General features: G+C 41.3%; 1 protein-coding gene across 2 annotated transcripts; it reads right to left on the bottom strand.

Moving 5' to 3' along the window:
• Positions 1-2,970: 2,970 nt before the first annotated feature.
• LOC103704015 (protein N-terminal and lysine N-methyltransferase EFM7) lies at positions 2,971-14,572 on the bottom strand. 2 transcript variants are annotated; one of them, XM_008787128.4, is made up of 7 exons: positions 13,921-14,572; positions 13,776-13,825; positions 10,286-10,419; positions 6,155-6,297; positions 3,889-3,960; positions 3,712-3,806; positions 2,971-3,611 (listed from the first exon to the last, which is right to left on the bottom strand). In XM_008787128.4, exons 1-7 carry the CDS (start codon positions 14,006-14,008, stop codon positions 3,576-3,578), a joined length of 618 nt encoding a protein of 205 aa, XP_008785350.2. In that variant the 5' UTR covers positions 14,009-14,572; the 3' UTR covers positions 2,971-3,575. The 2 variants fall into 2 exon arrangements, with proteins under 2 accessions (XP_008785350.2, XP_008785349.2); XM_008787127.4 differs by having other exon boundaries at positions 3,244-3,611; positions 3,687-3,806.
• Between the last annotated feature and the right edge of the window lie 347 nt (positions 14,573-14,919).

The following is a 14,919-nucleotide window of genomic DNA, read 5'->3' as shown; positions in this document are numbered from 1 at the left end:
CATGAGGAGGGACCACGGGGCTCCCCTGCCAGATATTGTCCGGTTCTGGGGCTTCACGCAAGCGTCCTTCACCCCTCCCCGGTTTTGTTTTCCACCCAAAACGCGTCTGCATGATTAGGAGACACCCGCCTCATATGCCCAGGCTCTGGAACGAGTCTTTCCGATGTGGGACTATTGGGCCTCACACCCTTCCCACCATCGGACAAGAGCCGTCCTCGGCTCTGATACCAAATGTCACGCCCCCGCCTCTGCGAGGCACGTGAGGCACCTAGTGCCCACGTGGGGGCCACATGAGGGGGGAACACGGGGCTCCCCTGCCAGATATTGTCCAGTTCTGGGGCTTCACGCAAGCGTCCTTTACCCCTCCCCGGTTTTGTTTTCCACCCAAAACGCGTCTGCATGATTAGGAGACACCCGCCTCATATGCCCAGTCTCTGGAACGAGTCTTTCCGATGTGGGACTATTGGGCCTCACACCCTTCCCACCATCGGACAAGAGCCATCCTCGGCTCTGATACCAAATGTCACGCCCCCGCCTCTGCGAGGCACGTGAGGCACCTAGTGCCCACGTGGGGGCCACATGAGGAGGGACCACGGGGCTCCCCTGCCAGATATTGTCCGGTTCTGGGGCTTCACGCAAGCGTCCTTCACCCCTCCCCGGTTTTGTTTTCCACCCAAAACGCGTCTGCATGATTAGGAGACACCCGCCTCATATGCCCAGGCTCTGGAACGAGTCTTTCCGATGTGGGACTATTGGGCCTCACACCCTTTCCACCATCGGACAAGAGTCGTCCTCGGCTCTGATACCAAATGTCACGCCCCCGCCTGCGCGAGGCACGTGAGGCACCTAGTGCCCACGTGGGGGCCACATGAGGGGGGACCGCGGGGCTCCCCTGCCAGATATTGTCCGGTTCTGGGGCTTCACGCAAGCGTCCTTCACCCCTCCCCGGTTTTGTTTTCCACCCAAAACGCGTCTGCAGGATTAGGAGACACCCGCCTCATATGCCCAGGCTCTAGAACGAGTCTTTCCGATGTGGGACTATTGGGCCTCACACCCTTCCCACCATCGGACAAGAGCCGTCCTCAGCTCTGATACCAAATGTCACGCCCCCGCCTCTGCGAGGCACGTGAGGCACCTAGTGCCCACGTGGGGGCCACATGAGGAGGGACCGCGGGGCTCCCCTGCCAGATATTGTCCGGTTCTGGGGCTTCACGCAAGCGTCCTTCACCCCTCTCCGGTTTTGTTTTCCACCCAAAACGCGTCTGCAGGATTAGGAGACACCCGCCTCATATGCCCAGGCTCTAAAACGAGTCTTTCCGATGTGGGACTATTGGGCCTCACACCCTTCCCACCATCGGACAAGAGCCGTCCTCGGCTCTGATACCAAATGTCACGCCCCCGCCTCTGCGAGGCACGTGAGGCACCTAGTGCCCACGTGGGGGCCACATGAGGAGGGACCACGGGGCTCCCCTGCTAGATATTGTCCGGTTCTGGGGCTTCACGCAAGCGTCCTTCACCCCTCCCCGGTTTTGTTTTCCACCCAAAACGCGTCTGCATGATTAGGAGACACCCACCTCATATGCCCAGGCTCTGGAACGAGTCTTTCCGATGTGGGACTATTGGGCCTCACACCCTTCCCACCATCGGACAAGAGCCGTCCTCGGCTCTGATACCAAATGTCACGCCCCCGCCTCTGCGAGGCACGTGAGGCACCTAGTGCCCACGTGGGGGCCACATGAGGGGGGAACACGGGGCTCCCCTGCCAAATATTGTCCGGTTCTGGGGCTTCACGCAAGCGTCCTTCACCCCTCCCCGATTTTGTTTTCCACCCAAAACGCGTCTGCAGGATTAGGAGACACCCGCCTCATATGCCCAAGCTCTAGAACGAGTCTTTCCGATGTGGGACTATTGGGCCTCACACCTGCGACCAAGGTGGAAGCAGTCGCTTGACGAACGAAGCCGAGCCGATACGATAGGCGGGCAAAGTGAGCGAGACCAGATTTCTTTCACACGGTCAACTGGCATTAGTTCAACTAACTGGCTGCTATTGATATCTGAGCCTGAGTAAATGAGTATGTCAACATATTGTCACGTCGTATGCCCTATTCATCGATGAGTTCCTAGTTGACTGTAATCGAGGAGGTTGAGCATGATCGCTTTCAGCAGCGACGGGTGCGGATAGAGTGCAGCGCTTGCTCTTGTGGCAGGCAGCTCATCGAGCAGTTTCCCCCTGAACTCCCTGCACAAGCTCGTCCAGCGTTGAAGAAGGAAGGGATCTACGCTTCTATCTATTCTGTATTTTATTGAGACTCTTTTATCAAAGCTTTTTCTTTCTAGAGCTACTATTGATAACGTTGATGAAGAATTTTGCAATATAAAAGTAAACCAATATGATATTTGCTGATACATCTGGCTCGTCCATTTGCAACTTCAAGTTTTTGGTCAAAATAAAAGAACTTGAGGATTTGGATCGGCAGAATGTTTGATACTTTAATTGAACAAGTTGCAAATGTTGGAATAAATTTGAGATATTTAAATCTTAGCAACATAAAGCTCACCACCCAAGAAGTTTGTACATTGGCTGAGAATGTAATAAACTCTGGGCAACACTTCATGTATTAGATTCCAGGGGATACTAGCTCTCAACTAAGGATGTTGTTTTATAATTTTTGAAAACCCACCCCCATCTTGAAGTGAGACATGAATGTGTTTAAATGATCCGCATTGTTGAAAATATTGGTGTTGATTCATCCCATTCCACGAAAAAAAAATGGGCTCTACTGCATATGGATAATCTGTAACTATCGCTTGCTCTTCTTTTTACCAGAACAATCGAGTTATCCAACACTCGATGGCTTGCTCCTTACTCCTTTATTCTCTTCTCGTCTCTCCTCCTCCTCACCATGGCGATGGCCATGGATTAGGCAGATAGCAATGATCATGGCAACGGAGGCAGATTAAATAGTTAAATGATCCAAAATAGTTGCCAATATTAAATAACTGAGAAGATTCGATGCGAAAGAAAAAATGATTAAACATGACATCAGGACATCTCTCTCCACTCCATTATCATGCTCCCAGATTCCAAAGCATTCGAATCTATCTGACGGCCAACCGCGAGAAGGAACATTAGTCTTCCGCCTGAACGACAAAACGGAGACCGCCGCTGCATTGCATGCCTAAGGTTCATATTCTATACCTAGCGGACACCAGACGGACAAGCCATCTTTTTTAAAAAGAAATAAACAAACAAACAAATAAGTAAAATTTTGCAAGCTAAACTCAAAATTTTTTAACTGTTGCTAATCGTATCAAACATACAAAGTGTGTAGGAAGGCACGAGGGGCATGCAAGAGCTCTGGTGGCATAATCAACTTCAGCATCTCGGAAATGTAAGCACACTGCACACCATGACATATCTGATTTATATTTGCTTGTTTCTAACCTCTAAACATCCTTCTTAAGGCTGATGCAGTACACACGAGACCCGACATGCTGTGTCGCAAGACCAGCATCCTCGCACCCAGTGAAAAACAGTGCTTCCTCCTCTCGACCAATCCTACGTCGCCAACTCATCAAAAATAGTGGCCACTGCAGTTGCACTTCTTTTCCTGCAAAAGCATAATAGATTTGAGCCAACGAAATTGACCGATTTGCTTCACTGACTAGGGATCTTAAAATTTTACCCGATATAGTAATGACTTGCTTAACCTGACAATTTGCAACACCTGCTTTCTCATCTTTTGGTTTGTAAGCTTTTAGGAGGAAGCTCAGGGTCTTTATCAGATTTGAATACTGTTTCACATCTGCAAGCAGCAGAGAGGGGTCATATCACACCAGCTGCACAAGCATAATAATTACCATGGAATGATGGGAAGAAACCCTTACATAATAGAATATCACTGGCAATAATCAAGTCCCAGCCTGGTTCAGAAGTTGGAAAATTTTCTCCCCATGTATCTGGACATTCAAATTACAATGGACAGAGCAACTTGAAGGATAAATCTCCTTTGATAACTACTACATTTTTATGGACTATTTTATCACTTTGTAATTGAACATATTAAGCCCATGTTTGCTGACATTGTAAGAAACTACATGTAATTACTCTGCATTTATAAATAAAAAGTGTACAATATAATAGTAAAACTATGGAATAAATGACTCTGCAAGTTTATAAAACTTTTTCTTTAGTGGCATAGCAAAAAGGAACCAAAGACAACCATTGATGCATCTGGCTAAGTAGTTCATTGTAACTTTTTATCCTTAAACAATACACACTATATTTTAGAGTAGGGCAACAATATCGACACTACACAAGCTAGAACGGTTATAGACTTATAGAATAGCCAAAGCAATAGTTAAGGTGCATAATCATATTTCTCCATTAATACATGGTCTAGTTTCTGAATCGGTTATTTGCATCCATTAGTGATGGTGTGCGATGCATTATGCTGAAGACAAACAATTTTTTTCATTTGTATTAAGAGAAATGATCATATAAATTCAGTTAAAGCTTAGATCAACTATCGGTCATCGTTCAAAAAGATGGGCACAAAAAGTTCCATATATTATGAAATGGAATTATTGGACACCATGTCCAGATTGTTGTTAGAAAACTTCTGAAGTCTTGGTATATATCCATATTCGAATTATTCTGTGAATAAGTGTGAATTTTTTACAAATTCAATTGGATCGACATCTGAAATCATCATTGCAACAAACTTTTGCATTAAAGTTCACCGCAGTTCACAACAGACCAGCATGTTCTTAAAGGGCATCTAATCAAACCTGCATCTGACTAATTGGAAATATCTCCCTTCTACAACTTACAAGTGCTTCATGAGAAAGCACTGTTCTAGAAACCAGCAAGATGCTGGAAGCTATAAGTACCATTTCAGGATGAGTAAACAAATTATGGACCTGTTTGGATGCTGGAAAACTTAATGCCTCTATAATATATAACTGTGCAGGAAAGACACAAGAAATTAAAATAAACAATGATGGAGAAGTTTGAGGGGATTGGTGGTGTTCCTAATTTCATAAGATAAGAAAACGCACATACTTACTAGAATTAGTTATCCAAAATCTAAGGAGTGAAGTCATTGCTAACCCCTCTAGATCTATAAAGAGTTACCAATTCAGGATGACACATGATACCTGGGGGTTGGGCGTTCCAGATCCAAACAGGCCCTACATGTAACTCAGGATGCATGTTCAGTAATAGAGTTATGATTTAATCCTAGAAATTCTTCAGGGAGATTCATGGCCCAAAATAAAACAATTTAAGGGGTTTGAGTTGTGAAATCCTTGCATAAGCCACCAAGATGGGTTGTCATAAAACTTTTGCTAATTTGATACTAGATCAAATTCTATTTGTAACACCGCCATTACAGGTCCAAAGCCCGGATCGGAGTGGTGGAGGGTTGATGTTAACAATCAGTCATAAAAAATATATCAAAAATTATGAAATGGATCCAAAGATGATATGTATGATAAATACCAAGGCGTCCCCTGTTCTATGTGACACAATACACCCTGACCCAATTGTATGAGAAGTGGGCAAGTATTGGCTAGGTCATTTCTTGTAGACAACAGGCTATAGTGTAACCCAATTGTAGTGACAAATGAGAAAGGGCTGGTTATGTCATTGAATATAACTCAATTATAGTAACAGATGAGCAATTTAGGGTTAGGGAGTCTTTTACTAGTATTCTACTACAATGGCAGCCAGTTGTAGTAGTACAAAAGAAGAAAATTTGATTTGCTACTTGGAATATCAAAAATTTTAAACGCAAAAGGTAGAGAACTAGCGGATAAGATAACATGTAGGAGAATTAATATTGCTTGTTTAAAGAAACTAACTGGGAAGGTAGTAAATCTAAGGACAATAGGGATGGTTATAAAATATCATATGTAGGTAAGGATCATCAAAGAAATGGAGTAGGAATTATTGTGCATAAAGAAATAACAGAAAATTACACATGTAAATAAGAAAAATGATAAATTCATTGCCATGAAATTAGTTTTAATGAAGAGATAGGGTGGATTTGTGTTCAAAATGGCACTTTAAGAACATGAAGCCTCCAATAAACCAAACCATGAAAAAGAAATATATATAAATCAACATGAGTCCTAAAGAAAAGGAACTTACATCTGATGTGAGGTAACACAGCCAGCTCATTAGCTCTACAGTTATGGGCTATATTTTCTTCTATTTCCTTGTCATCAAAATCTGAAGTTGTGATGTCAACTACAAATGATCTTTTCAAGAAAATCGCTAAAGCTCCAGTTCCACTTTAGAGAAGAAGAAAAAACCACTCAAATACTAGAAAATCATATGTACGAGCTTTACTAGCAGATAATTTGCTTTATAATAGAAGTTCAAAATATGAAACATTATCTAACTTAATTATATGTGAGCAGTACGTTATTGAGTTTAAGCTATATGACAAAAATGAAAAGGATCATTAAACATGTAGCCTAGATAGATCTTTTGAGTAAGATATTGCACGTAGGGTTCTTAGAAGTTGAAAAGGCTGTTATTGTTGAAACCAAACGAAAACATTCACAAATTCATATATCATGAAATCAGCTCAAGCATATAGAACAAATGAGACATTTTAGCCTTTAACATCCATTGTATATTTTTTTTTGATAGAATAGAAACAAATATTTCTATGTTGTATATAACTTAACATGTAATTTCTATAATAGCGGTATCAGTGAATCTGTATAGTTGACGTATAATTGGACCATGTATAGCTAATCATAATGACTTCTTCGACAACAGAATTAGCATATGCTCAGTGTGTATATTCACCAGATATGTTAGCAATTTAGCTCTACCGTCAGTTTTTAGATAATGCGTAAATTACAACTGCGACCCCAAAGAAAGTTCTTGACAGTGCTTTTAGCCAAAACAAGCACTTTGTTTGAGCTATGAGGTAAGATACCAAAAGCTTAAAGATCAGATTAGACCTCCTATGATGAAGTAGATCAAGTCAAAAGAACTTCTTGAGAAAATGCTTCGATCGAGTGGACATGATCCTCTGATTTATTCAGTCCCTGCCTATATATTGTTGATTAAAAATGTAATTTGCCCGTCTCTCATAGAAAAGAAAGGAAGAAAGAAAGATATCAAGGGTTGTCACTAAGATCAGCATGGCTTAAATAAATGACTACTGTTTATGAAACCACAACAGGTTGTCAGCCCGAATTCCATGAGGTCATATGATCGGTGGTCAAAAGATATTAAGCTACCTAATACTGTATGACTTGTTTCTTTTGCAGCAATGTTATCGAGCAATTGTTTCTTTACTATCTGGTTTTCATTCAAAGATTTCCCTCCTATTCGATATTAGAAACTAGAACACCGTCCTCAACAACTAAAAATCAAGGTTGAACCGTCCAATCAAATGCTTGCCTCCACAGCTCCTCTCTTCATCCATCTCTACTTAGCACATATAACACCAATCCATCAAACACCAACACTATTAGACTCTTCCTACTGCAGACAGAAAGAAACAGCCCAAACCTGTGTCATCTTTTGAAGAGGATATAAGTAAGAAAATTTCTACCTTGCTATCACATTTATTTTCTCTTTTCCACTCTTCTTATCTATGCAATCCTAGACCTAGATGCAAATTTATCTTTGGCTTTTCTAGAGCATCTACAGAAGGCTTCCACTAGTTCAGTAACTTCAATTTATTTAGGAGGCCAATAAAATGTAAAATATTTTTTGCACAAGAAATCTATAATAGTCTTGAATAAAACTTGACAAACAATTTATAGAGCTATACTTGATGCATTTAATTTATAACAAAGTTAGCCGAACCGGTACCGAGACCTATGCCGGTCGGCTACTGGTTCGATACAGGGTGAATCGGATGGTTCATCCTAGTTCTATAGTGCACGCGATGATAGAGGAATAAAAAGAAAAAAGATTAATTCCCCATGTTAGAATCTACAAGAGAAATCAAGGTATGCCGAACCGGGCTAAACCACCCGGTTCACCATGTACCGAACCAAACCAGCGGAGAACCAGATCGATTTGGCCCTAAATTTCGAATCCTCCCCAAACCGCCATGAACCGCTCCAAACCGTCCCAAACCGGTGTGGTTCGGAGCTCAACCGATGCGAAGCGTTCGGTTTACACTGGTTTGAACTGGATCGGGCCCCCCACCTCTTTAAAAAGCTTGAATCATGATCTTTGAACTGGAGTGAATTGTCTGGTTCACCTCGTACCAAACCGATACCATGCCAAACCGATAATCAACTAGCATGAGTCCTAGTACCAGCTCAGCGGACCTTGAGAGAAACAATGGTTAGTAATTAGACTTTATATTTTATATCACTTTTCCAAACTTGATACGTGAATAGCATATCCAAACATGTCAAGTTAAAGCATTTAAAAAAAACAATAAAAGAAATGTGCATGACTCCATTCTACCAATTTGAGTTGTAAAATGAAGATTCAAAATCCGTTTAGTAACTTTTCTAGCTTAGGAATATATATGATCTAGGTACTTGCAGATGTTGTCCTTCTGAATTAAGGATCCTTGAAATGTCTTCTCCAGTTTTGACATATGAATCAAATCTACCAATGTTGTTGTTGTATATATATTTCAAAGATTCACATATTTCAACCCATTATAGTTCAACAAGATAATCCTATGCAACAAGCCTCTTTCGATCCTTTCAATGTTGTCTTAACGGATCCTATTCAGTTAGTTCTTACATACACTTATATCCTTTACATAAGAAACTTACTCATATGCTCTCCTCATTATTTAAACCTTCAAGGCAATCTTTGAGGCCTACCCTAACCAAGGACATGTTTGACATATGCCCTGCAATATTGTACTATGTCGGCCCATACCGAGCATACAAATTCATACCATAATAAGTCAATAACCGGTCCACCCCCTTACTAAGTGTCAATACCAAGAACCGGACTATACCGACATTATACCGATACAGGGAACCCCATACCGTTTATCCATCAGAACGATATGGTAACAATACAGTAACAATACCAACGGTCCAACTAAACATCCCGGAACTAGTAGATTCAAAGAAAATGAGACACACCAGTAAGATACCATCGGTACGCAGCAGTGTGGATCAGTACAAACCAATATGCTGACACATATTGATACCTAGGGTTTCGGCATCCCAACACCCATATCATTATTGATTTCACATCGGAATGGTACAGTACCCATCGTACCATCATGTTTCGACTCCAAACTTTGGTTCGATAGTTCTTGCTTACAACCATCTAAATGATTTATCCCAGCACAAGTAAACAACCAATGTCATTTTCATGTTTGATTAATAATTCAAGCTCCTAATACCATTGAGATTTATCTAAATGCTATGCTTGAGTGATGGTAAGTTACTAATCTATAGCTTTTCAGTGCTACTTTTCTATCTCATGATATCTAAAATTTATGTTGTATACATTATGCATATAGTGAGGCAATTTTTTCTGTTTAATTTTATTATGGAGTTATTCTCAAAATCAAATGTTATTTAAGGGAATCATTCGCCAAATCAAACCTTACTTCTTTATCATGCAGCCATTCTCAAAAACAAATGCTAGTTAAGGGAGCCATTTTACTATTATTTCTTACAACTTTTACCTTCCTATCATAATTTCCAGGTTTTACACATGTTGACCAGGAAGCTCGACACTTTTCTAAAATATTATTACATTAACATGGTTTGAAAGCAAGAGCCGGGCCTAGATGAAAGAGCATTGAACCTTTGATAACCATGAAACAAACACAATTTATGTAGTTAATTAATAAAACTCTATTGGTAGAAACAAGGGTTGAAGTACCAGCACTAGTACAAGACAAACTAATATGGTACTGTAACATAGCAACACACAATATGCTATTAGGTGTCGACACAACAAAATCAAGGTGCATACCATGTGTTAGTTCAGTACTCATACTAAGGGGTGGGTGTACTGGTATGGTTACTAGTGCATACCATGAGGCTCTAGTTTTCTCATATAATCAACCTTTTTAATTTTCCTCCTTCATTTCCCAACATGAGCTTGTACAAGAAATGCCACTACTAGGTAATGATATCTGAACTCCAAATGTTAAGCATATATACCTTTATTCTTAGGGGAAAAAGGTCTAAAGCAATGAAAAATCATAATATTAATGAATCATGGAATTGTACACTAAAGAAACATGGTATTTTTTTCACATTCCTTTCCATACATGCCATGCCAGAAACAATGGAAATGTTTTCAATATGCACATACCTTCCCAATTCCAAGATATGTCTGCCACATAAAAGGGATTGATTTTGAAATAACCATTCACTAAATGCAAACGTCCCAGGCCAAAGTAAATTTGCATTTAGCTGATGAAATGAAAATTCTCGAATTATCAAGTCCTGCATGCAATGCCAAGAGCCAGAAGAAACTACAATCAGAAAGATTGGTGGAACGTTGTCACACACTTCACTCACAGAGATACAAGATTATGTGCCCCGCACCTACCTTAACGCCCTCAACAAAAGTGAAGAGAACAAGTATGTTCTGATAAGACGGTGAAGACAAAAGCCTTTTGGTATCTTCTGAGTTAAAACAGCAGATAGGTTTCTTTTTTTTTTCCTTCCAAATTTTATGACTATAAGACTAATTCTTTTAAATCTAAAGAAAAGAGAAAAAAGCATGTTTTTCCTGAAATTTTATAAGAATTTTAGTGTGAGTTTTCCTGTCATTTCATGCCGTGCTTCTAAATCAATGCTTCACAAAAAGCTCAGTAAAAAACGAACCAAAAACAGCTACAAATGGAAACAAAGCCACATCAAGGCCAACAAAAACGCAACTTGTGAAGACAACATAGAGTCATAGACCATTCATTCAGTCTAATGGAGTGGAAGCCAACCTGTGGATAAGGGTTCAACAAGAATGGGATGCAGACCTAGAATCATCTAAGTCTAGCCCAAGTTCTGCCCAAGTCTAAGAAGATTGTTATATACGACGCAATTGCTCAAGCTAGTTATCTCCTCATCCTTTGCCCCTCTCCATTCACTGCTTTGTTTTTCTTTTTTGCCTCACCCTCTTCCCTTCTATTTCTCATTCTCATCCACCGACCCTTTTTTTCCTGCTTCCCTTTCCCCTCCCATGCCAAAACCCATGGAAGCCTTGGTCAAGGGATTCGAAGGAGATTCTCTTCCACTTAATCATCATCCACAACATCCCTATTTCCTTTCATCCTCCCTCTCATTCACTACCCACTCTTCTCTTCTCTCTCTTCATCTGTAGCAGCAAAGATGGAGCAAGGAGTGCATGAGGAACATGTAGTCTTGGTGGGAGTGGGGTGGTCAAAGTTAAGGTTAGGATTGAAAAGCTAGAAAGATAAGGCAAAGGAAAAGTTCAAAGAGGTGAGGTATGGGAGCGTGACCTGGGGAAGAGAATAGGGGTAAATGCCTGGATGGCAATGAAGAAGTAGACTTAGGTCAAGGATAGGAGGGAGAAAAAGGAGATGGGATCATGGCCTAGGACATGATTTACACAAATCTTAACCAGAATCAAACTCAATAGCTAGAGCTCGAGTCGTACTTGAAGATGGATTTGGACAATAGCATATAAGCTGGAACCCAACCTAAATCTACATAGTTCAAACTGAGTCCAGCCAATTTACAGCCTTATGTCCAACCACACAAGCTTCTATCATTTTTTGACAAAAAACAATAGTAAAAAGGCTTTACAACCATATGGCATATGCTAAAACATATGTCCTTGCTAATGCAAACAAATTGAAGTTCAGTTATTTGGTTTAAAGTTCAAGCTGCAGCCACACTCTGGAAAAATGATAATATTTTCAATGGCATGGGATAGATTAAGAATTCTATATCCAGCTATATTAAGTCCATTACATTGAAAAAAGAAGAAGGAATACATGGTTTATTTTGCAAATGAGGTTCTAGTCCCCATATTTAAATGAGCAATAAGTAAAGATCAATGATTTTTTTCTAAATTTTAAAACAGTACATGCCATATTGATGTCTTTTGATGCTCCAAAATGGCACATTGATTTCAAACAATTTCTTAATTGGGACTACTGAATGTACTAATGGTAATATATGATTGCTCTTATGGACTACAAAAAGGAAGAGACTTTGTATAAAGTTCATCAGCATGCCATAAGGACTTGGGAGGTTTACCATGGCAATGAATCAACCTATGATGTGGCCAGTCAGGTAGAAAGAAATAAATATTATCCTTCGAACGCCGAACAATCATATAAATGTTAGTGTTAATAGCATTCTTATTCATTATGTTTTCATATTTAAAGATGTGACTACAAGAAAGAGTTAGTTATAACATAGAAAATAATATTAAGGAGAACATTATATTGTATAGGAGGAAATCACGTCACGACAAGGATGAAGGGGGCATACAGTTAGAAAGTTGAGCAATATCGACATGACAATTATGTGTTATATTTGGCTAAATGTGCAAGGCAAATGATTGAAGGAATATTGAATGGAAGTACTAAAATCATTTGTCTGATAGGAACTTACTCCTAAATAAATTGTAAGTTGTAATATTTAGATTGAAATATAAAAAGGATGCAATGCATTTAATATAGCAGTGAGTTCTAATGTAGGAGATGGCAAAGCTGTTAGGCTAGGATAAAACGATGGTTTGGTGGCATTGCATCAAAAGTTTCAATCTTAAAAGTTTTATCTAACAATGCTAGAACATGATGTCAAAATTGCAAAATCTTACTATAAGGCAATGTTATTGTTGGTTGAATTAAAATTAAAAGCAATCTATTTGGAGATGAAATATAAGGATGAAAATTTTGGTTGATTAAGCAATTCAAAAAAGGTATGCAATGCATCAAACCAGCGAATAAAGGAAATAGCACAATATACAAAATGATGGATTCACCTACTATAGTCACCCCTCAGCGGCAAAGTGAATACCCTTCCTATTCGGTTGCATATGGACATAACCCTAGCCATCCAACTCAAACCCTAGGTCTTCCAACCCAACCTCATCACAACCTAGTCCTATCCACCTTAGCCCCTATCCTAGCCTAATTGATCCAAACCCTTGGGACTGAGCACAATATGCTTCTAAAAAACCCTATAACCCTATAATTGCACAGAAAATTGGATGCATGAAAAGGAAAAAAAAAAGGTGGCCCAATGCATGAGGCTCCCACCATTGCAAGGTCTTGGGAGGGATAATTTCAACTATCATGAACCAAATGTGGACTTAGGCTAATCCAATGTGTCATGCCTACACCCATAATAATTTCACCCCTTGAGTCCACTCCCTTTATCATAAAGAATTATGTGGCAGGTACATTGCATGAGCAAGAGTCAAGAAATAATTTATTATAATTTGACCAGAAATACATATGTATTATTTGATTTTTTAATCAACTGCAATCCATTCAATTATTAATCTTGTATGCAGAAAATTATCCTATCCTATGAGTAAGCACGTACAGTTAGCCGATCACAAGCAAAAGAATTCCAATCATATCACCATATTGCTGAAAAAGAAACCCTCAAACAATGTAAATCCCTCTTAAGCTATCTAGACTAAATAGAGCTACCACATCTAAGATTTTTTTTCTTATAAGTGTGCAAGCAAATTATTTACATTCATCAAGACATACTTAAATGCCTGAGTTCTCACAACAGCAAATAGTTATCTTTTCTGTTTGGTTCGTCAGGAGTGAGTATGTGGGAAGGGGACAGGAGGAGGTGGAGAAGGAGCACACCATTCCAGGAAAAGCATGGGTTCTTTCAACGTAGAGCTGCTGCTGCACCCCTATGCCCCAAGAAAGAGACGAGAATGAGAGAGGATATAAATGTAGGGAGACCGCTGTGAGAAACCAGAGCGAAGGGCAGGGGAAGAAGGGTTACCCTTGTGGCCTTCGTCCTCGTCGTCGTCGTCGTCGTCGCTGTCGAACGAGCGGAAGAGAGAAGCCGGGGAGAAGAGGGCAGCGTCCATCGACACCACAACGGCGTCGGCCGCCTGCTGCTGCTGCTGCCGCCGCCGCCGGTTCCGAAGAAGACAGCACGAGGGATGTGGGTTGGCTAGGGCTCGAGGAGGGCTCCAGCCGCTGCGACGATGCTGTGGACGCGGTGGCCCATCCTTTAACGCATCGACCAGCCTAGCTCGACCCGAGCCCAATTAGCACCCGTCCGTCTAGGGGTCAGGAGCTTATGGAACTTGAAATCCATTGTACGGCGAACAAGTGCGCTCCACTTATTCTAATGGATTACAGAGTGGATCCGTCTGCGATAACGGCAGACGTCCCGAGAGATCTGTACGTAAAAGCCGGCGAGCACCTGCCTCACCCGTCTCCCCCGTTCCGAGCACCTCCAAGCACCGCCGATCGAGGAGGGAAAACAGAGGAATACGACTTCCGCCTTCAGTAGGCATCGTCAGACACCGGTTGCCGCCGGAAAAGACGTGCTCTGGACTATGCCGACCGACAGACCGTAAACATGGAGGCCAGGTTAGACGGCGACTCGGTATGAGGAGGTTGACAGACTCCTATTCCAACAGCAAATGCGCGCATGGCTGCCTGGCTAGGATCAGGGAGGCCTGCTTGTTTTTATTGCCATCATCATTATATCTTCTCTGGCGGCGTGCTTCTTCCTTCAATGAGAGATGGGGACCGTTGGACCGTAAAGGCTGTTGTTCGCTGGGATTGTTAAATTGATGACACCCACCGTTCCGACACCCGACCGAGAGGGAGAGGAGAGGGCAGGCCATTTATTAGCAATCAGAGGAGGGTGGTGTATGCTGCTAACTTGCAGGCGAGGGAGAAGAGAGAGTAAAAGCACACCCGTTCGTCGCCATCCGTTGGGAATGAGTCAAACCCCACCTGGGTGGTTGGTAATCTGTCCAGAGCT

This window comes from Phoenix dactylifera, chromosome 3 (genome assembly GCF_009389715.1).
Source record: "Phoenix dactylifera cultivar Barhee BC4 chromosome 3, palm_55x_up_171113_PBpolish2nd_filt_p, whole genome shotgun sequence".
In the NCBI taxonomy this organism is placed as follows: domain Eukaryota; kingdom Viridiplantae; phylum Streptophyta; class Magnoliopsida; order Arecales; family Arecaceae; genus Phoenix; species Phoenix dactylifera.
This window is presented reverse-complemented; position numbering and strand designations above follow the sequence as displayed.